Here is a 27,843-nt window from a genome sequence, read left to right as displayed (position 1 = left end):
ACTGATCGATTGATTGATCGATTATTCGAATAAACTGATATTCGATTAGCTGAAATTGAATAATCATTGCTAAATGAGTATTCGAATCTTGAAATATACGAAAGTAAATTTGAATGCATAAGAAGTTAATGTTTTTCATATTAAACACGGTTTATTAAAAACTATTATAAACATTTCTACAAAGGTTTGAATGTTAAAACAAGTTATATTCTATAATTAAAGTGTTTAGCGACCTTTTTGTGTTAAATAAATTTGGTTTTTTTTTAATAATTTTGGAAAAATGTAAACAACGTGACATCAGGACGGACAAGGCGACAGCTGTTTCGATTATACCTTGTAAATCTCTTCAAAGCATTTTCCCTCGGGAGTGGGATTTGAACCCGCACTCCTACGATGGTTGAAGTGTTACAAACCATTCAGCCACGCCATGACTTAGTTGTTGTAAATTTGTTTTTGCCGGCTCTAGGTATAATCTGAATAAAACCACGAAATAATTTTTTGTTGTTAACCAATATATTTCGGCTACTCAACGGTAACCGTCTTCAGGGCGAGTTTATTTACATCTTCTGCACCATATGACAGAACTCCACGTCTAGGATTTTCAAACACATAACATCAAATTTTGATTGCATGAGAAAAAAAAGAAGTCTGGGAAGAAAACACTGGCAACTGCCGGTATAGACCTATTAATTTATTTAATGTATGTTTCCTTAAATATAAAGTGAGAGCAAACTTTTTTGTTTTTGCCGAGTCTTTACTAAAACATACTTTATAAAGAGCATGTAAAATTTTTGATTGAGGTATTTCACAAACCTCCAACAATTTAATATAATCCAGAACATATGAATACGTACCGTAGCTACTTTTGTCCAATTGTTCGGTCTCATCTCTGCTGTTGGCGCCACCACCCATAGCCGGTTCAATCGCGCAATGCGCCAGTATAGTGCATGTGGCCATAAAGATGATACTCTTGTAACAGGCAACTGATTCCTTCATCATTATGGTGATTATTGAGGTGATGAAAGTGCGAAGAAGGTCGGAAGCTAAAGGTGGAGGGCTTTGGTACGTGTGACTTACGCTCGTTTTTTGTCGTTATCAATAACTGTAATCGAAGAAGACAGCACAAGTTATTAAAGGATTTGTAATATAAAATATAAATAAATGTGTTTTGGAACATTTTTCTCTTCACTTCTGCTTTTAAGATGGGCAAATACATAATACAATACGTATAAGTATGTGTGTATGTGTTTGTATTAATATAAAAATGTAAATAAGCCGTGAAATTAAATAACAATAAAGATGAGAAGATTTAGAATTGGATTTGGTGGCGGCGGACAACAATGGAATAACAAAAAAGAAAGCATTGGAGCGCGATAAATGTAAACGCAAAACAAAAAAACAAATAATAACGGCTGCCCCAGGTGATTTTCTTTTTGGGTTAACTGTAACAATGTGTAATACTTATGTGGGTGCGTCTATATGCATATATGTACATATGTAAATACATATGTGTCAAACGTTGAAATAAATTGTAGACGGGTTTATCGGAGCTTTATGAATTTATGGTTGAGGAGCATTCCATACTTGGTTCGACAAAAATCATAACAAACTTTCTTTACATTTTTAGTTTATATTGAAATGGTTACATATTTTTATAAAAAAATATAATTGGGAAAACCCTTTTTCTTAGGCAAAAAAGTGAAATTCTTTTTTGCGTTATTGTACATAAAAATTTATCTGTGGGTATCTGAAATATTATTCATGCGTTCTCCCATTTCCTAATATTAATAACGTGGCGGCCACCGTGGTGTGATGGTAGCGTGCTCCGCCTATCACACCGTATGCCCTGGGTTCAACTCCCGGGCAAAGCAACATCAAAATTTTAGAAATAAGATTTTTCAATTAGAAGAAAATTTTTCTAAGCGGGGTCGCCTCTCGGCGGTGTCTGGCAAGCACTCCGAGTGTATTTCTGCCATGAAAAGCTTTCAGAGAAAACTGATCTGCCTTGCAGATGCCGTTCGGAGTCGGCATAAAACATGTAGGTCCTGTCCGGCCAATTTGTAGGGAAAAATCAAGAGGAGCACGACGCAAATTGGAAGAGAAGCTCGGCCTTAGATCTCTTCGGAGGTTATCGCGCCTTACATTTATTTTTTTTTTATAATAACGTGACGACAGTCCATTCATATTAGAATTTCACCTCGAAATTTAAGATCAAAAGCTAAAACTTGCATATATTTTGGCACTGGATTAGCTATTTTTTATCACAAAAAATTCGGGTGTAGGCTTGATCGATTCCCAAAAATGAACACGCTAATTTTTTTAAGTACATGACATTAAATATTCGAAACGAAACAAGGCTTCAGACAAAGCGACTCCCTGTCGTGTGATTTCTATAATCTAATGCTAGAGAAAATAGCAAATGCCGAGAAAATTTTATAAAAATTTATACTCAGAAATTATCCTATACATTTCCAAATGCCTTCGGTTCTCTCGATCTGCATATGAACAGATTTTTAATTTCAACTTTCGGCTGCGTTCACCATTAAATTGCGACACAAAAACTTCCTTTTTTTCAAACATGTATCACAATAATTTAATGACATCAAAAACTACCTCAAGCTGACCCGCTCGTTAGTTGGGCTCAAACGAGTTCCCATTAAATCACATTACTGACTCGAAGTCGATAAATCAGTGCGTGGTCAAAAAAAATTTTGTGTTCATTTATTTCACAACCCGTCTCATAATTTTCCGTTTTCTGTTGATGAGACGCCAGCTGACAAACGATAATCAATTGCCTACATGTAAGGAACATATTATTAATCAATGTGAAATTTATCAAACAGCTGGACAGTCGGCGTTTTCACCTATTGACCAATTGCATTGTCACTTTGTAGTTGAAAAGAACGGCATATGATATGGCCAAGTTTGTGGTCAAATTTTCCCTAGCGAAAAACAAGCATAACTTAACGTTTTCGATCGTCGCGAATAGGAACAATATTTGTAGCGTGCTTTCAGGCGGGCTTCTTTCTGGTAAATACAGTGAAATTCCTTATAACCGGACACTCACCGTCGCAGTTTTTTTGTCCGGCTATGGGAGATGTCCGCTTATAAGGGATGAAGTCACAAAATATATACCACACATATAAATTATTTTGTACATAGTTAATCTAAGAAATTTTTGGAAGTAACGAATATTTGCATACTTTAGTATTACATATAAATACATATACATATATCGATTAAGTACATTGCACATTGCACTCCTCATCTCCAGCCATGTTAGCACAGAACAAAATTGTGAGTCTTTCCTTTGAGAGTTTACCGCCCACGCATTTTTCGGATTTAACAGCGAGGGTTTTGTCAGGTAAGGCACGAAAGAAAAAGCCACTTTCATATGCGTTGTAAATGTCTTGAGGCTTGTAACCGGTCAACAGAGATGGCAGTTTTGTCCTAAACTGTTCGACACCATCCTGGTTTACATCTGCAGCTTCACCAGATGCGCATTTGAAAGCAACGTTATTCCTTATTCGACACTTGTTTAACCATCCATCTGAAGCATTAAAATTAGGCACGCCCAGTTTGCCTGCAATTTCCATTGCCTTGCTTTCAAAATGGGACCAGAAATCGGAATGTTTTGACTTCTAGTCTTAGCGAGCCAATTAAAACACATCTTATCTATTTCAGAGCCACCTTATTTAAGAAAACTTCGCTTTTGATGAAGATTAACTCCAGATTCCCATTTTTAACGAATTTTTTCTTTATTTTTATTGATTTCAGCAGCTTGTGTTTTGCCAATATTGAATCTTTCAAAGCAAAAGAAACGTATACCTACTACCACTCAATTTTTGGGCCCACTATACTTTACCTTTTTGCAACTCCGCGTACTGATAATTTATCGTTTTCGAAAACATTAATAATTTCCTTTTTTTCCTTAATAGAAAGTACCTTCTTTTTCGGCGCCATGTTATTGCGAACTTTGAACGCAACCATTCGCATGAAACTGACAACAAACTGAATGGAAAACTTCCCTTTATTTGAAACACACGGCTTGAATGTGTGCATACATGTTAAAAGGGGAATCACCTATTTCATTTTTATTATGAATAACAAAGATTGCTTGTGATATTTTTGAATTTTGTCCGGTTATGAGACATTTTTTTATGAAAATGGTTTGAAATACTTTGTCCGCGTCCGGTTATTAGAGTGTCCGTTTATTAGGATGATATTTGTATGAAAAAATGAATGAAAAACCTGTGTGCCCAGAATCAGTCCGGTTATTGGAGCTGCCCGGTTATAAGGACTGTCCGTAATGGGGAATTTCACTGTACATATATACATAAATGTAACGGAAAAGCGAATGGTAACAATTTTTGTAATCAAATAAATTCTCCGTCTCCCACCTTCACGCACATCCGACATCAGCCCTAAAGAAAATATTTAGTATTTTACAAAAATTATCGTACTTGTTTTTTAAATAATGTTTTTCCTGAATTATTGGTCGTAATTTATATTTGATTTTCAATTCTTATGTTAACACTAAAATCCGATACATCAAGTAAAGCAATAATAAAATAATTAAGAATTTATATTTTGTATGGAAAACTAAATTCAATAAGCGCCTTAATGTAGAAAACTTGATTAATTATTTCATTACCTCTCTGTGTGAAATTGGTATTGTTATATGATGACACACTTTAATTGTATTTACCGCCTCCATTCGTGTCTATTTTATATCTTTGACCTTTAAATTCCTTTTTGAAAAGTTTTTATTCTGGCCCCTATTTATTTGTCTTTTATGAACCACTGCGACCTACATACATACATATAGCTACGTATATAAATATAATCATATTCATAGATTATAACGCACCCTTATGTGACCACATCGAGTCGTATCTTTGACCACGTGGCTCATGTCCATTAGCAACAATTATGCCAGCGTCAATTTTTATTGCCAATAGCAAAGGTCATCATTGTAGCGAAGCAGATAATAATTTTTCTTTTACCGAACACAACCTTGCCAATGCATACATACAAAGATATATTTTAGCGCAAAATAGGACAGCTAGAGTTCTGCATATCGAATCGAAAACAGAGTCGAATTATTCGTATTTTTGAGAAATTATCGATACTGTTTTGGTGGCCGATGTGGTGTGATGGTAGTGGATGGATGAATGTGCTACGCCTACCACACCGAAGGTCCTGGGTTCAAGGACCGGCAAAAACCACATCACACGCCTTAGAAAACACTTTTTACAATTAAAAAAAGTTTCTAAGTGGGGTCGCCCATCGGCAGTGATTTGACAAGCACTCGTATTTGTGACATGAAAGATCTCTCAGTGAAAATTCATTCATCTTGCAAATGCCGTTTGGAATTCCGAGGCAAAAACTATTGGAGTAAAGACGTCTCTAAAAATCATCTTTAGAACATGGAAAACGGAAACGTAAATCCACCATATAAGATGTAATGGTAAAAAATCTATCCAATTTCGCAAAATTGTTTTTGAGTTTAGAGTAACATATTTGAAAAATGGATGCTTGCACTTTCAATACTAAAATTCAGGAAGAAACTACTTTAACAACAGTAAACTAGAAATTCAACACCGATCAATTAATTCTTCATTTGTTTTTTTTTCAAACTGGAAATGGGATATTTAGGAAAATCAGATAAAATTGATGTTCTTGCGTGGAATTTTTATATAAATTTTTTGCCTCAACCAAAATATCGGGATATTTGGTGCTTTTAGCAAAACAAAACAAAGAAATCCAATGAATATTTCTTCCGTTAGGTCACTAGGACAAACTTATTAAGAATGATTCGATGCGTTGAAGTCGATCAGTAAGTACGACGCCACATGCAGCAGGTGTTCGCTACTATCTGGTCGGCTGCAGATTTGTCGTTAAACAATGTTGAAATCTGAGCATACGGAAAAGCGGCATTGTTGCCATTAATGTTGCAATTATGGTTGCTGTAATTCAATTACCACCCAAGTGCTCTGCAATCAGGCCGCAAAAAGCATACAAAAAGTCAAGTGGAACGCTGAAGATGTAAAAACACTGCAAGCGTAAAGTCGTGTATTTTGATTTTGTATGGCTGCTGCAAATTTACATACAGAGTTATAAAAATGCTCCAAATTGATCATTTGTGGCCACAAACATTCTCAACCATAACGGGCATATGAATACATATTTACACATTTATGTGGTATACTCGTATGCCAACGGTGGTACGCGTAGACGTATGAGTGACATTCTGTCGGTTTGGTTTGTGTTTCTTCCAGGCATGCTTAACCAACGAACCGATATCATTTCGTTACGATAATTAACGTTAATAAACGAAACAAAGTCATTTCGTTTCGTTTATTAACGTTAAAAACGTCAAATTAGCGAAATGATTTCGTTTCGTTTTCTGCCATATCAAAACGGAATCAAATCGTTTATGTTGATTATTAATTTAAAACTATGCTGGCAAAGCTGATTGATGGCTGAGTCATTAAAGGTGAAAGCATTCGCCAAGCTGATTGCAACTTTTCTCATGAATTTTGACAGTACGAACATTTCTCAGAGTATTTTTGACATTACCACCAACGAATTACACAAACAAATTACATGGAGTTTGTGTGTGTATGTGCCCTCGTTGTTACCACCTTACGGCTTCACCATGGCTATAGCATTGCCAGCACAATTCAAACATAAAGTATCACGTTTTCGTTAACGTTTTTAACGTAAACGAAAGCTTTTCGTTTCGGTTAAAAACGAGATACAATTTATCTTGATAATTTCTTTATCGATAATATTTCGAAGTGTTTCAACGGAAACGGTGGAAATTTTTTGATAAACGATTAGCTTAACGTTAAGGTGCATCCCTGGTTTCTTCAATTAAATTATGTGACTTTTAATGCAATTATGTATGCATGTATAGATATGTGTATAAAGATTTTCTCAGAGCGCCACAAAATAAAAGAAAGACGATTTAATTTTTAAAATATTCAACGCATTACTTGTTGCATTGGTGTATTTTGACAGAGCAGTGACAAGTGTTGACATATACGTGGACAGACATAACTTTTTGAGACAAACTATTTAGTGCATTAGTATTGGGTACACTTATCTATATACAATGTACATCTATATATATAAAAAGAAGTGTACATTTTGATTGTCACTCCATAACTCGAGAACGGATAGAAAGATTGCCATGAAATTTTTAGGAAAGATACAGGAAGGAGAGATGATGGTTAGTTGATTTTGAAATCCCAAATCGGTTTAGCCATTCTTGAGTTATGATTTTTTTTCAGAAAAAATTAAAATATGTATATAAAAGAAAGTGGTGTTAGTTACACTACGCATAACTCAAGAACGGATGAACCGATTTGGCTGAAAATTGGTGGAGAGGTAGCTCAGAATCAGGGAACGGGCATGGGATACTTTTTATCCCGTTCTGGCTAGGTCTTGAGATCAAAACGTGGACCTGGGTAATCCTGGGATATGTTTGTAGAGTATGGGTGTCAAATGGAAGCTGTTTATGAGTACTTTGATACTGGGTATTTTTCGTACCCCTGGGTGACTAGGGTCTCGATATATAGGCCAAAACGTGGACCGGGCACTCCTAGAATGTGTTTATACAATATGGATATCAAATGAAATCTGTTGATGAGTGCTTTAGTACAGGGTAGCTTTCATACCTATTGGTGACTAGGGTCTCGAGATATAGGCAGAAACGTGGATAAGGGTAACACTAGGATGTGTTTTTAAATTATGGATATCAAATTGAAGCTGTTGATGTGTACTTTAGTACAGAGTAAGTTTTACACCGCTGGGTGAATAGGGTCTCGAGATATAGGCCAAAACATGGAGCCGGATACCCCTAGAATGTGTGTGTATTATGGATATCAAATGAAAGCTGTTGCTGAGAGCTTTAAAGTAATTTTCATTGTGATATTCGATTTAGTCGCATCAACCTGGCAAAACTGATAAATATGCATTCGAAGCCGAAATAAAGACATGAACTAATAATACCCACATACCTATTTACATACGTCCTATTCGATTGGCCTGAAATTTGGTATATAAATTTGCCTATATTAGTATTTACGATCCTTTTTTCCCGGAAGTAGACCAGAGACGGACTGGGACTGTGATTACGACTAGGACTGAGACTGAGGCTGAGACTGAGACTCGGAGTGGGACTGGGACTGAGACTCGGAATGGGACTGGAACAAAATACATACCACCAAGAATGAGAAAAACTTGAGAGAAGAGAAAAGAGAGAAGGAACAGACTGAGAAGGAGATAGAATGAGACGAAGATGGTGATAGATGAAGCGATAAATACGGAGGGAGGAGTGAATAAAAAGATTTGGAAAAAGTGTAGAGAGCGAGGGCAGAGTTAGACGGAAAAAGCTTATTAAAATGTATGCAGATACCAAAAATTTAGTGCAGAACAACGTCTGCCGGTTCTGCTAGTATGTATATAAAAATGAATTGCTGTGAGTTAGTCTCGCTAAAACTCAAAAACGACTTAACCAATTTCTATAATTTTATTTTTTTCGTTCGTTATGGTTCAAAGACGGTTTAGAAAATTTTTTTTGGTAAAATTTAAATTCGCTTTTTCTCCGAAATTATTTGAAAATTTTGATTTTAAACAGTGCTACTCAAAATTTTTTATATGGAAGTTTAAATCACAATACATGTACAAAATTGTATGCGCACTGAAACTTTTTTTGTATTTAAAAAAATATATTTTAAAAATTTTAATTGTTTGAGGCAGGAAAAAGTTGATTATTTGGTTTCAAGTTACAAATTATTTGCTTAAAATATTACGTGAATAGTTATATCACCAACATACAAGAGCCAATAAATTTAATTCTGAAAGTAGCGAAAAATTACATTGACCTCTAGCCTCAAGTTTTGTGGCAACATATTCTATATAGGTACATATATCATCGGAATTTGGGTTTCAATAATCATACTAAAAGTGAATATAGAGATTTCCGGGAATGTTGCATTGGAAATTGAATTTGAAAACTTTTGAAATGCTTAATTAGAGGGATCCGCGTGGTTTGTTTTAAATTTGTGTTCAAATCTACATACATATATTAGCAACAGAGATTACTGAGGTGCTGAAATACCAGTTGAATTTAATAAAATGTTTAAGAAGTAAATATAGGCATGGTTACTTTTTGGTTCCTCCCACTTCTAGTCAAAAATGTCTCATAACCAAGAAAACTAATATACCGAATTGAAATAAAGTCACAGAAACTATCCCGTAAGGAGAATCTCTGTTCCAAATAAGTGCATTTCTACTGCATTCTGAACCACTAGTAGTTCGCCATCTATCTCTTTTACATGTTTTCAACTGGCGAATTTAACATGGCGATGTCCTATGCGGTGGAAATTGTCCCCGCTGCTTTAACTTGTCACTAGTTCCTAACTAAATATATACAAATTTCTTTTTGGTACTTTTTCGATAGTTACGTACTGGTGGAATAGTGTTGAGAAAGAGGCATACTCATATTTAGCCGCAGCTCGTTAAAGCTGGTAGAAGTTTTTTAGTCGATTTTACAACTGAAAATCTAGCTATTAACGAACTAATACTTATTTGGCACTCTAGGCCTAGTTGTGAACCAGAATTTTGTATCACTAGTTACTGACTTTCCTTGAGGGTAATGAACTAATATCATATGAAGTTAGAATAGGCTTCTCTTGTTTTGGTACAGTTTTGCTTACATTCTTTGTCATATGCCCCATATATTTCAGCTCAGCGGTCAATTATCTATTTTAATTTTATTTATGAACCAATACGATTCAAAAGTAACTATTCACTATCAGAATGTTCGTGGTTTACGTTCTAAATTAAATGCGTTTTACCTTAATAGTTTTACTTTTACAGCGGAAGTGATTGCTTTCACAGAGACTTGGCTAAAACCTGATAATTTAAATTCAGAGTTATTTTCATATGACTAAGTTGTTTTTCGGTGTGATCGTCAGTCGAGAGCAGGCGGTGCCCTGATCGCTGTATTGTCCAGTATTTCTACTGAACTGCTGAGCTTTGATGACGTGCTTGACATTGAATTCATAGCTGTAAAGCTCTTGTTCCCGAATTTTTCCTTATATATTTCTTGTTCCTACATACCGCCTCGGTCAGATATGTACGTTTATGATTGCCATAAAGCAGATATCCACAGCCTACATTCTCGTTTGCGTGATAACGATCGCCTAGTGGTTCTTGGGGAATTTAACTTACCATACGTTAGTTGGATTGGCAACGATGATTCAAACTTTTTGACTCCTGTCACTCAGAATGATTTTATTGGCTCGCTTATTGAATTGCCACTAGTTCAGATCAATAATGTGGTGAACTCTAAAAATAAGTTGTTAGATTTAGTTTTTGGTGATAGTTCAATAGGTACTGGTCTCAGTCGAATCCCTGCCTTATCCCTGCCTGAAGATCCCTTGCACCCCACACTTGAGGTTACACTGGACAATTTACTGCCTACGATTAATTTCATGGAAGTGTCATGTCGTTCTCGTTCGAGATGTTTTAATTAGGCTAAATTTGATTTGCTTAATCAACTGTTAGCTTTCCACCTTGACCTTTATGCTTGTACTGATGTTGAGGCTGCCACGTCTATTTTTTATAGTTACCTAAGTGACTTTATTAATCGTTGCGTTCTGGTTCATTTTGTTAAGGCTAAAAGTAGTAAACCCACCTTGGTTCTCGAGGCAACTTGCTAACCTGACCAATATTAAATCGTGGCTCTATAAGCGTTTTAAAAGATCTGGTTCTTCTGACGATTTTTCTAAATATTTAGTTGCCCGTTCTAATTTCCAACGCCTGAATCAAAACTGCTACAAGTCGTATTTAGCAAAATGCAAAATTGAGTTTTTTAACAATCCCAAACAATTTTACGGGTTTGTTAATTCAAAACGCAAATCTTCGGGATTTCCATCATCTTTGTCTTTGGGTGGCAAGAATGCTACCCTTGGCCATGATATTGCCGACTTATTCGCAGACTTTTTCAAATCGACCTATTCGTCAAGCTGTACCCAAACCGGTAGTTATCCGTTCGAAATAGTTAGTTCTAACTGTATTCTCAATCCAGTCATTGATAGTGCCACTGTACTTCAGAGTTTTTTAGCTCTGAAACCGATTTTTTCTCCAGGGCCCGATGGTATTTCTGGCTGTGTGCTTAAGTTCTGTGCTTTGAACTTAACAGAACCGATCGTAAAATTGTTTAATTTATCTTTGCAATCGCCGTCATTTCCATCAATTTGGAAACAGTAATTTATCATCCTCTGCACAAAAAAGGTAGTAGATCTAATATTTAGAATTATAGGGGAATTTCTAAGCTTTCAGCTATTCCTAAAACCTTTGAACAAATAATTACCTGTCAGCTTCAACATTCGTGTACTTCCATATTATCACCCTTTCAGCATGGGTTTGTGAGATGTAGATCAACCACCCCAAACCTGCTTGAGTTTACCTCTTTAGTTCGGGATCGTTTTTTGGCTAGAAAGCAAACAGATGTGATTTATACGGATTTTAGTAAAGCTTTTGATTCAATGAATCACGAACTTCCGATTCTGAAGTTTGATTTACTGGCCTCCCAAAGAATCTGACTTCATGGCTCTCAAGCTATCTTTCTAATAGAACCCAAAAGGTGCTTTATAAAAATATTATTTCAAAATCAATTAATGTTACCTCTGGTGTACCTCAGGGCAGGCATTTAGCCCATTGCTTTTTTCTGTTTTTATTAATGATCTGCCACAGATTTTGAATCATTCACGAGCTCTAATGTATGCCGATGATGTAACAATTTGCTATACATGCTTGCCTTCGGATTTAACTCGCGCAAATCTACTTCAGGTTGATTTGGACTCATTTCAACGTTAGTGTACAATCAATGCATTAGTTCTAAACTGTTCCAAATGTAAGTTCATGACATTTCATCGCGTGAAGCCTGTCCTGTCATCTTATGCACTTTATGGCACTCTTATGGAGCGTATATCTTCAATTAACGATTTAGGGGTTCTGTTTGACTCGAAACTGAGCTTCAATTCACATATTTCAGCTATTACTAATAAAGCAATGGGTACTCTTGGTTTTGTTAAATGCTGGGCTAAGGAGTTCAAGGATCCGTATCTGACCAAAGTCCTCTACACTTCGCTGGTCCGCCCAATACTTGAGTATTGCTCGTGTGTTTGGAGTTCATTATATATTACTCATATAAAGCGCATTGAGTATGTGCAGAAACAATTTTTAATTTTTGCTCTACGGGTCTTTAACTGGGACTCAAATCTTCATCTTCCGTCTTATAGAAGTAGACTTCTTCTCATTGATTTGCCAACTCTGGAAAATCGTAGAATTTTACTCGGGTTAATGTTCCTGCAAAAGCTAATTCTAGGTGAGGTTGACTCCTCTGAGCTGCTACGCCGATTGAACTTTGTAGTTCCTGCTAGGGTGTCCAGACACTACGTGCCCTTACATTTACCCCTGTGTCGTATAAATTTTGGCAAAAATTATTCTATACGTGTTTGGTGCTCGTACTATAACGATTTCTATAATAACATTAGCATCGAATGTTCGTTTGTTGCCTTACGCAATGCTATACTTTTCAGTCTCAACTGATATCTTAAAGTTTACTTGTTTAATTTGTAATGATAGTTTAATTTTAGTTATTGTTCAACGTTAAACAAAATTGTAAATTTTTAATTAATTCCATTTTTAATTCTATACTTGTATATATTTTTACGCTATCTTTTTTTATGTTACTTTCCTTTGTATTTTGTTAGTCGACTTTATATAATTAAAGAAATAAATAAAAAAATAAATAAAAAATTTTGATTACACATTTTTTTCAGTGCTATAATGTTTTTGAATAATTTTTAGTTGTGAAATTGTTAGTGTAAATCTTTTTTTTATCATACACAAGTGCCTAAGATTCATGCGGGAGTGCTGTTTCTTGGCACTTTCATAAGAAATTCAAGCATTTTCATATGATTCGAAATTATATATGAGGGCATATGGGAGTGCTATGAAAATTTTTTTTATATTCAATGAATTTGAATCTGTGTCTATGATTCAGGGCAAAACAAAAACAAAAGTTCTTCAAGTGTACAGGGGTTGAGCAGCTCTGATTTTAAAGATCCCGCATATAGTTATAGCGGGAATGGAAGTGAGAGTGGGAGTTCGATTGAGAGTGGAAGTTCGAGCGAACGTGGGAGTGAGTTGCAGTGGGAGTAGAAGTGAAAGTGGGAATGGGAGTTAGAGTGAGTGTGCAAGTGGGAGTGATAGTGGGAGAGCGATAAATGGAATAAGGAGGGGACAAGAATAAGAAGAACAAGTAAGGAAGGTTAAGTTCGGGTGTAACCGAACATTACATACTCAGTTGAGAGCTATGGTGACAACATAAAGGAAAATAACCATGTAGGAAAATGAACCGAGGGAAACCCTGGAATGTGTTTGTATGACATGTGTATCAAATGAAAGGCATTAAAGAGTATTTTATGAGGGAGTGGGCCATAGTTCTATAGTTGGACGCCATTTAGGGATATAGCCATAAAGGTGGATCAGGGTTGACTCTAGAATGCGTTTGTACGATATGGGTATCAAATGAAAGGTGTTAATGAGTATTTTAAAAGGGCGTGGACCTAAGTACTATAGATGGACGCCTTTTCGAGATATCGCCGTAAAGATGGACCAGGGGTGACTCTAGAATGCGTTTGTACGATATGGGTATCAAATGAATGGTGTTAATGAGCATTTTAAAAGGGAGTAATCCTTAGTTCCATAGGTGGACGCCGTTTCGAGATATCGCCATAAAGGTGGACCAGGGGTGACCCTAGAATTTGTTTGCACAATATGGGCATCAAACGAAAGGTGCTAATGAGTATTTTAAAAGGGAGTGGGCCTTAGTTCTATAGGTGGACGCCGTTTCGAGATATCGGCATAAAGGTGGGCCAGGGGTGACTCTAGAATTCGTTTGTGCAATATGGGTATCAAACGAAAGGAGTTAATGAGTATTTTAAGAGGGAGTGGGCGTTAGTTCTATAGGTGGACGCATTTTCGAGATATCGCCGTAAAGATGGACCAGGGGTGACTCTAGAATGCGTTTGTACGATATGGGTATCAAATGAATGGTGTTAATGAGCATTTTAAAAGGGAGTAATCCTTAGTTCTATAGGTGGACGCCTTTTCGAGATATCGCCATAAAGGTGGACCAGGGGTGACCCTAGAATTTGTTTGCACAATATGGGCATCAAACGAAAGGTGCTAATGAGTATTTTAAAAGGGAGTGGGCCTTAGTTCCATAGGTGGACGCCGTTTCGAGATATCGCCATAAAGGTGGGCCAGGGGTGACTCTAGAATTCGTTTGTGCAATATGGGTATCAAACGAAAGGAGTTAATGAGTATTTTAAGAGGGAGTGGGCCTTAGTTCTATAGGTGGACGCATTTTCGAGGTATCGCAATAAAGGTAGACCAGGGGTGACTCTAGACTTTGTTTGTACGATATGGGTATAAAATGAAAGGTGTTAATGAGTATTTTTAAAAGGGAGTGGGCCTTCGTTTTATAGGTGTTCGCCTTTTCGAGATATCGCCATAAAGGTGGACCAGGGGTGACTTTAGAATTTGTTTGTATGATATGGGTATCAAATGAAAGGTGTTAATGATTATTTTAAAAGGGCGTGGGGCTTAGTTCTATAGGTGGACGCCTTTTCGAGATATCGCCATAAAGATGGACCAGGTGTGACTCTAGAATGCGTTTGCACAATATGGGCATCAAACGAAAGGTGCTAATGAGTATTTTAAAAGGGAGTGGGCCTTAGTTCTATAGGTGGACGCCGTTTCGAGATATCGGCATAAAGGTGGGCCAGGGGTGACTCTAGAATTCGTTTGTGCAATATGGGTATCAAACGAAAGGAGTTAATGAGTATTTTAAGAGGGAGTGGGCGTTAGTTCTATAGGTGGACGCATTTTCGAGATATCGCCGTAAAGATGGACCAGGGGTGACTCTAGAATGCGTTTGTACGATATGGGTATCAAATGAATGGTGTTAATGAGCATTTTAAAAGGGAGTAATCCTTAGTTCTATAGGTGGACGCCTTTTCGAGATATCGCCATAAAGGTGGACCAGGGGTGACCCTAGAATTTGTTTGCACAATATGGGCATCAAACGAAAGGTGCTAATGAGTATTTTAAAAGGGAGTGGGCCTTAGTTCCATAGGTGGACGCCGTTTCGAGATATCGCCATAAAGGTGGGCCAGGGGTGACTCTAGAATTCGTTTGTGCAATATGGGTATCAAACGAAAGGAGTTAATGAGTATTTTAAGAGGGAGTGGGCCTTAGTTCTATAGGTGGACGCATTTTCGAGGTATCGCAATAAAGGTAGACCAGGGGTGACTCTAGACTTTGTTTGTACGATATGGGTATAAAATGAAAGGTGTTAATGAGTATTTTTAAAAGGGAGTGGGCCTTCGTTTTATAGGTGTTCGCCGTTTCGAGATATCGCCATAAAGGTGGGCCAGGGGTGACTCTAGAATTCGTTTGTGCAATATGGGTATCAAACGAAAGGAGTTAATGAGTATTTTAAGAGGGAGTGGGCGTTAGTTCTATAGGTGGACGCATTTTCGAGATATCGCCGTAAAGATGGACCAGGGGTGACTCTAGAATGCGTTTGTACGATATGGGTATCAAATGAATGGTGTTAATGAGCATTTTAAAAGGGAGTAATCCTTAGTTCTATAGGTGGACGCCTTTTCGAGATATCGCCATAAAGGTGGACCAGGGGTGACCCTAGAATTTGTTTGCACAATATGGGCATCAAACGAAAGGTGCTAATGAGTATTTTAAAAGGGAGTGGGCCTTAGTTCCATAGGTGGACGCCGTTTCGAGATATCGCCATAAAGGTGGGCCAGGGGTGACTCTAGAATTCGTTTGTGCAATATGGGTATCAAACGAAAGGAGTTAATGAGTATTTTAAGAGGGAGTGGGCCTTAGTTCTATAGGTGGACGCATTTTCGAGGTATCGCAATAAAGGTAGACCAGGGGTGACTCTAGACTTTGTTTGTACGATATGGGTATAAAATGAAAGGTGTTAATGAGTATTTTTAAAAGGGAGTGGGCCTTCGTTTTATAGGTGTTCGCCTTTTCGAGATATCGCCATAAAGGTGGACCAGGGGTGACTTTAGAATTTGTTTGTATGATATGGGTATCAAATGAAAGGTGTTAATGATTATTTTAAAAGGGCGTGGGGCTTAGTTCTATAGGTGGACGCCTTTTCGAGATATCGCCATAAAGGTGGATCAGGGTTGACTCTAGAATGCGTTTGTACGATATGGGTATCAAATGAAAGGTGTTAATGAGTATTTTAAAAGGGCGTGGACCTAAGTACTATAGATGGACGCCTTTTCGAGATATCGCCGTAAAGATGGACCAGGGGTGACTCTAGAATGCGTTTGTACGATATGGGTATCAAATGAATGGTGTTAATGAGCATTTTAAAAGGGAGTAATCCTTAGTTCCATAGGTGGACGCCGTTTCGAGATATCGCCATAAAGGTGGACCAGGGGTGACCCTAGAATTTGTTTGCACAATATGGGCATCAAACGAAAGGTGCTAATGAGTATTTTAAAAGGGAGTGGGCCTTAGTTCTATAGGTGGACGCCGTTTCGAGATATCGGCATAAAGGTGGGCCAGGGGTGACTCTAGAATTCGTTTGTGCAATATGGGTATCAAACGAAAGGAGTTAATGAGTATTTTAAGAGGGAGTGGGCGTTAGTTCTATAGGTGGACGCATTTTCGAGATATCGCCGTAAAGATGGACCAGGGGTGACTCTAGAATGCGTTTGTACGATATGGGTATCAAATGAATGGTGTTAATGAGCATTTTAAAAGGGAGTAATCCTTAGTTCTATAGGTGGACGCCTTTTCGAGATATCGCCATAAAGGTGGACCAGGGGTGACCCTAGAATTTGTTTGCACAATATGGGCATCAAACGAAAGGTGCTAATGAGTATTTTAAAAGGGAGTGGGCCTTAGTTCCATAGGTGGACGCCGTTTCGAGATATCGCCATAAAGGTGGGCCAGGGGTGACTCTAGAATTCGTTTGTGCAATATGGGTATCAAACGAAAGGAGTTAATGAGTATTTTAAGAGGGAGTGGGCCTTAGTTCTATAGGTGGACGCATTTTCGAGGTATCGCAATAAAGGTAGACCAGGGGTGACTCTAGACTTTGTTTGTACGATATGGGTATAAAATGAAAGGTGTTAATGAGTATTTTTAAAAGGGAGTGGGCCTTCGTTTTATAGGTGTTCGCCTTTTCGAGATATCGCCATAAAGGTGGACCAGGGGTGACTTTAGAATTTGTTTGTATGATATGGGTATCAAATGAAAGGTGTTAATGATTATTTTAAAAGGGCGTGGGGCTTAGTTCTATAGGTGGACGCCTTTTCGAGATATCGCCATAAAGATGGACCAGGTGTGACTCTAGAATGCGTTTGTACGATATGGGTATCAAATGAAAGGTGTTAATGAGTATTTTAAAAGGGAGTAATCCTTAGTTCCATAGGTGGACGCCGTTTCGAGATATCGCCATAAAGGTGGACCAGGGGTGACCCTAGAATTCGTGCACAACTCACTTAAACACAAATAATTGTATAATATTCCCATTTACCAGTTTTTCCCCACGTGAATTTTCTTTTTTTTTAAAGCTTTTCTCTTTCTCTTACTTCCAGTGTTTTTATTTCTTTTTTTGCTTCTTTTTTTCTTCCCCTTCTTCCTTTCTCCCGTTCCAGCTCTACCTTACATTCTCTCCATGCTCTTTAAATGTTCCCCTTCTATTCTACCCCTTTTCCTTTCCAAGTTTTCTTGCTTCACTTCGCCTATCTCATTTTCTCCCCCACTCTTACACTTTCTCTCTCCTTCTATTTCCCACTATCCCTTCACATACTTTCTCAATCTTGTATACAGTTTTTTAATTAAGATACATGTACCCGCATTTTGTCAAATACTAATCTTCAGCTTTAAAAGATTTCCCAATTTCTTTTTACTTCCCTTACCCTTGTTTTTCTCCCCCTTTTCAATAATTTTAATGAAACAAAAACTAAATTTATCCCCAAACAGAGTTCTAATGAATTGCGATTTTGAAATTTCAGCAATAGACAATATAAAGAATCTGTTTTATCTAGATAGACCCTCTAGGCCCAAAAGCATACTCACAAGCTTTTACATTATTGTTCTTTAATTTTTTATACCTACGAAACCCGAACTAGTATTTTAAAATCGTCTGGTATTTGTAAAGCTTAATTAAATTCAGTAAGCTGGAATCCGATAATCTATATAACCTTGACGAAAAGCCAAAAGTTATGAAAAATATCCATTCCTAACCTTATAGCTTAAAAGTAAACAGATAAATTTACCGAGTTTTAATTCAAAAAAATTCTTAACTTAGTATCAATTTACCAAAATTTGTTATTATGTAAATAAATGATACCTGTTGTTGTCATTTTAACCTAATTTTATACTTTATTCCCCAACATACCCAATTTTCCACTAATAATTAGCAGAAAAAGCTTCCTTGACAGCTTAGAGCAAGAAGAACATTATCCAAAATACTATTTACACCCTTTAAATACTTTTGAATTAATTTAATTACAGACAATTGGGTTCACAAAGCAATGGTAAATTGCGGTAGGTATGGCTCACATACACACACATATATGCATGAATGTATGATGTGCATGTATGCTACAATGCGGAAATACCCAATGGAACAAAAATTTTGTCGAAGTCTGAAGCGCATCTCATACAAATGTGTATGTACATTAAGCCGTTCGTTATATTTACTTTTTTGCAATGCCGGGTGAAATAAATCATTCAAAATTTCACTCGAATTGGATAGCTCTTTGAACTGCCACGTTGTATTTGAAAACTTTCAAAACCATATACATACTTTCATCGGTTTATATAAAATAATTGATAATCGCTAATTTGTTAATCATTTACTATGTGAAAAAACTTACAAAAATATATTATTAAGGAGAAAATCAGTAAAATTTTATTGGGTCTTTGATTTCGCGAAATTATTGACTTTACTCAAAAAATCTCCAGTTTTTATATGGAACGGCGAAAACGATTGTCACGTCACTACCGATTTTTTTCGCCCTAACATCCCGCCAATAAATGTTTTTCAATCAGACGAACAGTTTATGACCTATTTCTAGGCTTATGCATGATTCAAATATTCGTGTGGGTTTTATGTATCAACATTGCGATTGATGTATGTCATTTTACTAAATTCGCTATAACTTTGCCATTTTTAACCTATTTGTTTACTGATTGAACAAATATGATCTGGAATTGATTAGCCTTAAATATTTCACATATAAATATAAATGTTTAACAAATTACTGTTACACTCTGAATGTATATGGTTTTAAAAATTTTCAATTACAGCGTGGTAGTTATATGAGTTATCCAATTCGGTTCAAATTTCGCATAGCTTATTTTCAGATTATAATTATTATGATATTCTGCCCGGCAAAGCAAACATTTTTTTTAATGAGCAGCGTAATGTACATATGTATGTTGTGTGTATTTACGTTGCGATGGCACAGGCATGAGTTTGAACTTTCGTTTTGTTTCGAAAAAGTTCGCTATTTTAGTGGGACATGTTAATTTTTCCCTTTTTATATTAACATTTGTACATGCCCAGCAACCATTTTTGATAAATTTAAAAATTGAAGGACTTTCATAAGATGATAGGCTAGGTAAGGTTAGGTTAGGTGGTAGCTGCCCTAATAAGGGGAGTTCACTTGGACAACATGAAGCTCCGTTGTGATACCACATGCACTAAAATAACGGTGACGTAGATATATCTACTTAGAGAATCGTTTGGTAGCAACGATAAAGCTCCGAATGATACCGATCTCAACTTTGGATAAATCCTCCGGAGATCCAAGTGAGTCGCGGCCGAAGTACTTTCGCCTAGTTCTAGCAAAATCTGGGCAATCAAGCATAAAGTGATTTGGTGATTCCACTTCATCATCCTCCATACAGCTGCAGCAGGATGGAGTTTCCAGTATATTGAGACGTACCGCATGGATACCCATAGGACAGTGCCCCGTCAAAACCCTAATGACCATTGATAGGTGAGCCTTAGTGAACCCAATTATTTCAGCAGACCTCCTGCCATCCACGTTCGGCCAGAAAGATCTTGCTATCCTGCAAAACGTGGTGTCCGCCCAACGTTTGCTGAGCTGACTCGAGGACCAGCTATGGAGGATCAATCCACAGGTGGCCAGCGGAATCCCGAAATCCCTACATCCATCTTCATCCGGTTCAGTTGTACCGATGCGGACTAGGAGATCCGCCTGAAAGTTACCCGGGATATCACTATGGCCCGTGACCCAGATAATCCTAATTGTAAAATAATTCGATGCAATCGCAAGCGAGGTCAGGCACTCCCAGACCATCCTCGATCGCACTGTAGTTGAGCTCAAGGACTTGATATCCGCTTGGCTATCAGAGTAGATGTTAAGGTCCCCGTCCGTTGCACTGACACTAACATTTTGGAGGTGCTCGCCGTGTCCAGTGCTTTCCACCAGACCAGCACCCCATAGAGCAGAAACGTAAGATGATAAAAAGAAGATAAGAACATTTAAGTATTTCCTTTATTTAAATGGACCAAAAGATATGAAACATTTTTCGGAAACTAGATCCATGCACCACCTAATTAACCGTTTTGTCTTATACGTTTAACTGCCATTTAACTCTGAACCACTTTTTAAATTTCAGATCTCTAGCCCGTTAGGAAGTTTCGTATTATTTCGACCGCAAAATTCCATCCCTTCAGTAATATTTTTCCAAATATTTCGAGCCGTGCGTCACCTAACGCAAGCTTTTCTCGCCGATGGTCTGACCTACGTGTAAGTTTTCAATTTTCTAGCTTAATGGAAAGCGACTTAAAAACCGATCGCATTCTCCGTATGAATCTCTAAATATTTCGATCCTTATCTAAGTGGATTTTTATCCTAAATATTGCATTTAATAGTGCTCTATTCTATGTTTAAGGTTTTAAGTTTCTAGCACACCGAGAAGTTACTTAAAACTTGCTCGCAAAATTTCCCATGTCAAATTGTGATCGGGTTCTGAAGTGTGTTCCAAGTGTCAAGACTATAGACGGGAAGATACTCAAAAATCCACTGCAAGCTTCCCAAATTTTGTCCAGAAATTCACAGAAAAACATGCAACGAAACTAATTAAAGGAAGTATGGGATTAAAAAGTATTACCTAGTTCCAGCCGGATGTCACTGCACAACTCCCAGTGTCATCAATATAAAGAGAAAAGTTTGGTAAAATGCTCTTTCTAGGATAAAGTAGTTGTACTAATGGCTTGTTATATAAGGCACTATCTAAGAAATAAAAAGTAACGTCTCACACCTCTCTATTGCGGGGCCTTGGGTCCGCTTTATTTTTACCCAATTTGGTTATTTTTTTCTTTCCGTTCCCACTCAGCATTTAGGTGAATAAATTTTGAATTTCCCTAAAAATCAATACAATTTGATTACTCTTTCTGACTAAATAATGAGTTATCATACAATTGAACAAAAGAAATAATCAAATGTGAACACTTTTGATGATCAAAAACTGAAAATCATTTTTCGATCACTTTTTGGAATCATTTTTGAAGTCCATTGATGATTAAATTTTAATATTTCATAAAAGTGAACAAAAAGAATATTCAAATATGCTTAACTTTCGACGAACAAAAACTGAATATAGTTTTTCAATCACGTTTTGGAATCATATTTGAATCAAATGTGTTTGCTTTAGGTGATTAAAAATTTATAATCACTTTTAATTCAGCTTTTTGAATCTTTTATGAATATATTTGTTGACTGAATAATGAATTTTATACTTGTTTATATTTTACTTTTCATTAAAAATCTTGCTTTTTTTTCATACATTCAATCATGAAGCTAAGAAAAAATATATAAAAATTTTATTATTTTTACAAAAGATATTCTTCAAGATGTAAATAATGTAAATGTGACCGAAGATTTCCCCAACCATTTCTCCACCTTCGGCTTCCCAGAAAATACATAATGGTTGGACAATACAAAGGTTGTGAGCTATCTGAACCCCAGTTGAGTGAAACTATGTTGACATACCAGGATACGGCTTCAACATCCCCTGTCGTATCCGTATTTTAAGATGTAGACGATAATAGCTGATGTTGGATGTTGTAGTCGCAGGTGTATATCAGTCAAGTTTGTTTGCGAACTAGTGGTTCGTATAGCTCACTTCCGCGCTTTATTCCCCTGATGAAATAAGATTATTATGTAGTATCTTATTTTGAATGAGATATGAAGAATAAATGCATGATAATCGCATTCAAAAAGGATTCAAAAATCTCAACCAAAACGATTGAAATATGTTCACGAATATGATCAAAAAATGACTGTGAAAAGCAGTTAAATATTACTCTAAAACAATTAAAGCTCAATTTTACAATGATATCAAATATGAATAAAAAGCGTTTCGAAATAGGAATAATAAATGATTATTCAAGAATAATCACATTTAAGGTACATTTTTCTCCTGACGATACCTTAATTTTCGAACAGAAAATGCTTTTAAATTTAAACGTTTTTAATCATCTTGGGGTATGATATTTAAATATTTTTTGATCAAAATTTTCAAAAAATGCTGGCTGGGTGTTTATTGGGTAACTTATATGTATGTTTAGGCATGTATGAGTATTCATATTTAAAATGCGTATTTCATTCCTTAAAAGTCACATATTTTCCATGAATCGTACATACATATGTACATATATAATGCATGTGGGAATATTCATTTGGCGAATAGGCGCAACGCCCTCAACACACGAACACCCCTAAATACAGGACAACCTGCACAAATCCACGCACACACACAAAAGCGTGAACCAGAAAAGTTGGTCAGTGTGAAGGCGTTAAGTCAACAAATTAGACCACCGGACGATATGAAAAATGGGCAATTGGGTTAACTAACAACCAGTCTGTGTGTAATAGCCATTTCTATTTTATGGCAATAAGATGTGCGAATGGTTGTTTGTATTGTATGTGAATATAACTGTATGTTTATGAGATTGGGTTGATCAAAGAAAGAAAACAAAAACAAGTGAGGAAAAAATGTTTGCTTATTCTAAACAGAGACACCTTCTAAACTTTTTTTTTGTTTTTTGAAATGCAAAGGAGCATTACGTTGCCAGTTCATTGAAAGCCGAAAACTGTAACTGTCACGAAATAGCACACTGACAGAACGGTGACAAAACGTTGGTGCAAGTGTGCAATTTGAACTTTTCGTAGACCTTTATTATTTCCTTTGTTGGTTTTTTGTGTGTGGATTTTAATTTAACAGTGTGCACCACAAAATGAATACATAATACAATACATAAATACATACATACGTATGCACATTAGAGTGTTTCAAGAAACTAAATTTACGCTTATTTCAATTCAATAATCCTCAAGATTCCGTTTATTTGGGGGGAAGAAGATGATGCCTACCTGACCCAAGATGGGAATATCTTTTTTCAAACACTCTAATATAGAAACACATTTAGAAGAAGAAATTTTAGATGCTGTACAAATTTTGATACTTTGCAAACGATGTATGTATGTATATGTACATATGTATGTACTCGTATATATGTTTTGGTAGACCATGCATTTGCATTCTTACACATACATATACATTAATATGTCGCTATCACTTTGCTTTGGTAACAAGGATGAAGAATTTTGTGTGTCCGATGCATTTCCAACGTTATTTATTGCTCATCACAGGTTCTCCTTATGCGGGTGGTCATATGCTTATTTTATAACTTTATGTGGCTATGAATCCATGGATGAATTGTTATTGTTCTTTAAATCAATTACTTGAATGCAATATAAAAGAGTAATTTCTTTAAAACCGCAACTAAAATCATGAATCAAGCTGATCAATGCGGAGGCTGTGCAGATGCAAAGAAAAAAATGTTTAATTGTAGTAAGATTGCACACAATAAATATGGGAAATCGACAGCAGCACACCCTAAGGCTTTTCAGTGTTGTCGTCGGTTATTTGTACTCTGATGAATTTATTATTTTTGCAGTTACGTTGCAAGAAGATGAGACTACGGCTTCAATGCATTTTCTGTTGGTCATCGTATCATCCCAGCGGTATGTATTTATGGAAATTTTATTATGAGTGCGACGAATAAAAACCCAAAAGCTTCGATCGCTTGTTTATGTTAAGCAAATGAATGAAAATACTGCGCCTCATAAAGTATTCCTATCGGCACCCTAATTTACAAGCAGAGGAAAGAGGAGACCTCCACTGAGTTGGGAAGAACGGGTGAAAGAAGATCAATCCGTCAACATCGATAATACTCTCTGGAACGTGTGCCCTTCTTATTGCAATAAATGGTCAATGTAGTACACAGAAGTTCCGGTGATATACTGAAAATTCATTTAAATTTTCCCGCTGCGGCAAATATATGAACAAGATAAATAAACCAGTGTTGACATTTACAATGTGACTGAATGAAAGTGGCTCACAGGGACCTTCAACTTTTTATCGGGTGATGAAAAGTAAAGTCCAACCTGAGACAAGGCTTCCTCAGATGACAATTTATTTTGAAACCTTTGGCGGCAGCAGCTTATATTGTCGAGCACTGTACCTTCAATATCACAATATGTAGTTATTGAAACTATTTAGAGGGTCGGAATCTCCAAATGCAAAAACCCGTGTGACATTGACATACTGATGTTGAAACATCATGGATTCAAAGATGCAAGCTCTCTAGCAAAGATCTAGGTCGCTCTAACTTCTTTCAATACCGTAGACATTTGAGAGTACGCGGCTAAAACTTTGAGTCTAAATTTTGATCCATTCAACTTGTTTGACTTGAATTAAAAACCTCTCAATTTGCTACCAGGTTTGTTCGGTTCCAAATATAAAACTTAACTGAATATTAAGTCTAAATTTTCAAAATTGTTATAAAACCAAACCCAAAGGGATTGTTAAATCTAAAAATGGAAACTTGTATACACTTCTGGTTTAGAAACAAAATTCGAAAGTTTAAACTTACTTTTGGTTACAGGAGAGTAGCAAATTGAGGAGTTTTAAATATAGGTAAAAGGAAAAATTTGCAATGACCCATAAATGACATACAATTAGGCCCATATATCTCATGTAGATATCCGATAGCTTTTTATCTGTTTCTGTAAACTTATCTGCTTCTTCAACCCAAGTGTCAACCTTACCTACCAGTGGCGAATCCTGTTTATTACGTAGGCGAGGTGAGACCTCAAGTTCTTCACGGAAGGAGGGGTCTGCATAGCCTAGAAGGTTCAATGTGGTCATACTACAGAAGGGCTTAAACTTTAATGGTGCTGTTTTCTGGAACATACCGGATAAATATCCGGCAAAGGACTACCAACATCGATAAAACTCCCCAAAACATTGGGGGCGTCACCTTATCGCTACGAGAAGAAGAAGAAAAAAGAACTTCTCTTGTTTAAAATTGGAAACAGGATGCAAACAGATTGTAAGTTTTAGAAATAGTTTGACAGTTGCATAGTGAATTATTGATTTTTGATAAAAAAGCAATAATGAGATGATTAAGAATTTGTATTTTATATGATTGAGTTCAACAACGGCTTTAATGTAGAAAACTAGACTAATTATTTCATTAAGATTCTGTGTCAAATTAGTATAAGGGCCTCATTCATTCTTTATTGCTAACGAACTTTTGTAAAATGGCGAAATAAGTTATCAGTTCTGCCATCTTAAGTAATTCATGCCCAAATCATTAATTTTAATTCCGATAGACCATTGATGACAAGCAAAGCTTCCAATACTCATTACCTTCTACTACCTACATAATTGTTACCACTGAATCTAAAGAATTGTCTTTAACAACTGCAGAGGCGTTTTCGCCATTTGATGTTTTGTAAATGTAATAAATTCTAATAGCTCATAGATTTTGGCGACATTCAGTCAATACAATAAATTCACTAAATTGCAATTAGCGAAACTCAGTTCTTTTACACAGATATGAACATATACATACATTAGGGCGGGTCGATTTAAAAATCGCTCAAGTTCGACCCAAAGGGGGGGATATCAGAATTGTATGGTATAGAGGTATGGTTCCTTCGGCAAAGTTTCTTATTTTGATCCCTAGAATATGATTTTCACAGAGCAATGGGCGATTTTTTTGCCTCCCCATAAATCGACCCGGCCTAACATACATACATATAATAATGAACATTTATACATTCCAATACATCAGGTACATTATTCTGTATAGAATTAGTCAGACTATAAAAGGGTATTATAATTCAATGACCACTGACATTCCTAAGGATGGTAATTGTTCGCGTTTAAAGTCACACAGAAATTTGACGACCACGTGTATCAGGGAACTAAATACAATATCGCTTTGTCTCCATTCAATAAATGCCATACCGTCAAATTTATTTAAAGGAATTATGTTGAAGGCATTTAGAATAAAAATAAAGTAAATACTTAGCGCGATTTACCTCGGAGGAGATTTAGGCCGAGCTTCTCTTCCGATTGGCGTCGTGCTTCTTTTCTCTAGAAATTGGCGGAATGGGATCGACATTTTTATGCCGACTCCGAACGGCATCTGCAAGGCAGATGAATTTTCATTAAGAAGTTTTTTATGGCAGAAATACACTCGGAGTGATGTCATCTAGTACAGGAAAATTTACATGACACTTACATTGAGGTGCTCCCAAAAGTAGATTCGGATGCTGTTATCTAAATTGTTCCTGAATAACATTTTACAGCAATTGATATGGCACAGGGAATTTCTTTTTATTTAGAGCAACTGCAGTAGGTGAGAACATTAAAATTCTGATTTTACTCAGCCCCGTGCACTTTTGGGCCACCCTTCTCAGTTCCCGCCACCGATATTTTTAAATAAAACAGTTCAATGACCACTCTGCAAATAACTGTAAAATGTTGATTTCGGTTTCTCACATAGAACGACCGATTTGCAAGCAAAATGGTAAGTGAACGAGAAAAACCGATTACCAAGAAAATATAAATCACGTTCTCTTAAGATATATGTTATCTCACAGAGTTGCTGTTAACGAGTGACATACCTAAAAAATAAGAAAAGATGTCGAATGTCGAATTTTTATCGAAAAAAATAGATCGGTTATAGAAAAGTTCTAAATTCTTTATAGAAAAAATATCGATTTATTATCGAAAAAATATCGATTATCAATATGCCGATGTTATAAGAGCAGTCGGATAATATTTCATATTCGTAGATGAATTTTTCCGAACCCTAATAAATGATTCAAAAATAGTACCAAAACGATCCTGAAATAGTTGCTAACATAGTCCCGTAATTATTTCGAAATTACTGCTCAATGACGGCAAGATAATTCTATAAGGATCTCAACATAGTCCCGGAAGTAGCCTTGACCCATTTCAATGGCGGCCGCCGTGTGTGGTGGTAGTGTCCTCCTCCTACCACACCGAATATCCTAGGTTCACGCCTCGGGCAAAGCAACATCAAATTCATAGAAACAAATTTTTTCAATTAGAGGAAAGTTTTTGTAAGTAGGGTCGCCCTTCGGCAGTGATTTGGCAAGAACTCCGAGTGTATTTCTGCCATGACGACCTCTCAGTGAAAACTCATCTGCTTTGCAGATTCCGTTATGAGTCCCGTACTGCCAATTTGTAGGAATAATTAAAAGAAGCACGACGCAAATTTTAAGAGAAGCTCGGCCTAAAATCTTTTCGGAAGTTATCGCGCTTTAAATTTATTTATTT

The 27,843-nt window shown here is 36.4% G+C and overlaps 1 protein-coding gene and 1 pseudogene across 2 annotated transcripts in view; both read right to left on the bottom strand.

Moving 5' to 3' along the window:
* RYa (RYamide) overlaps positions 1 to 27,843 on the bottom strand; it is a 76,929-nt gene that overhangs the window by 2,930 nt on the left and 46,156 nt on the right. For both annotated transcript variants that reach the window (XM_067776920.1, XM_067776919.1), the window contains exon 2: positions 855 to 1,102. In XM_067776920.1, coding sequence (XP_067633021.1) covers positions 855 to 999 — 145 coding nt within the window. In that variant the 5' untranslated portion in view covers positions 1,000 to 1,102. The remainder of the gene's footprint in view (positions 1 to 854; positions 1,103 to 27,843) is intronic.
* Positions 2,739 to 3,996, bottom strand: LOC137246164 (tigger transposable element-derived protein 4-like; annotated as a pseudogene).

The sequence above is a fragment of the Eurosta solidaginis genome, chromosome 3, assembly GCF_040869045.1.
Source record: "Eurosta solidaginis isolate ZX-2024a chromosome 3, ASM4086904v1, whole genome shotgun sequence".
Lineage (NCBI taxonomy): Eukaryota > Metazoa > Arthropoda > Insecta > Diptera > Tephritidae > Eurosta > Eurosta solidaginis.
The sequence above is the reverse complement of the archived record's forward strand: the minus strand, read 5'-3'. Positions and strand labels throughout refer to the sequence as shown.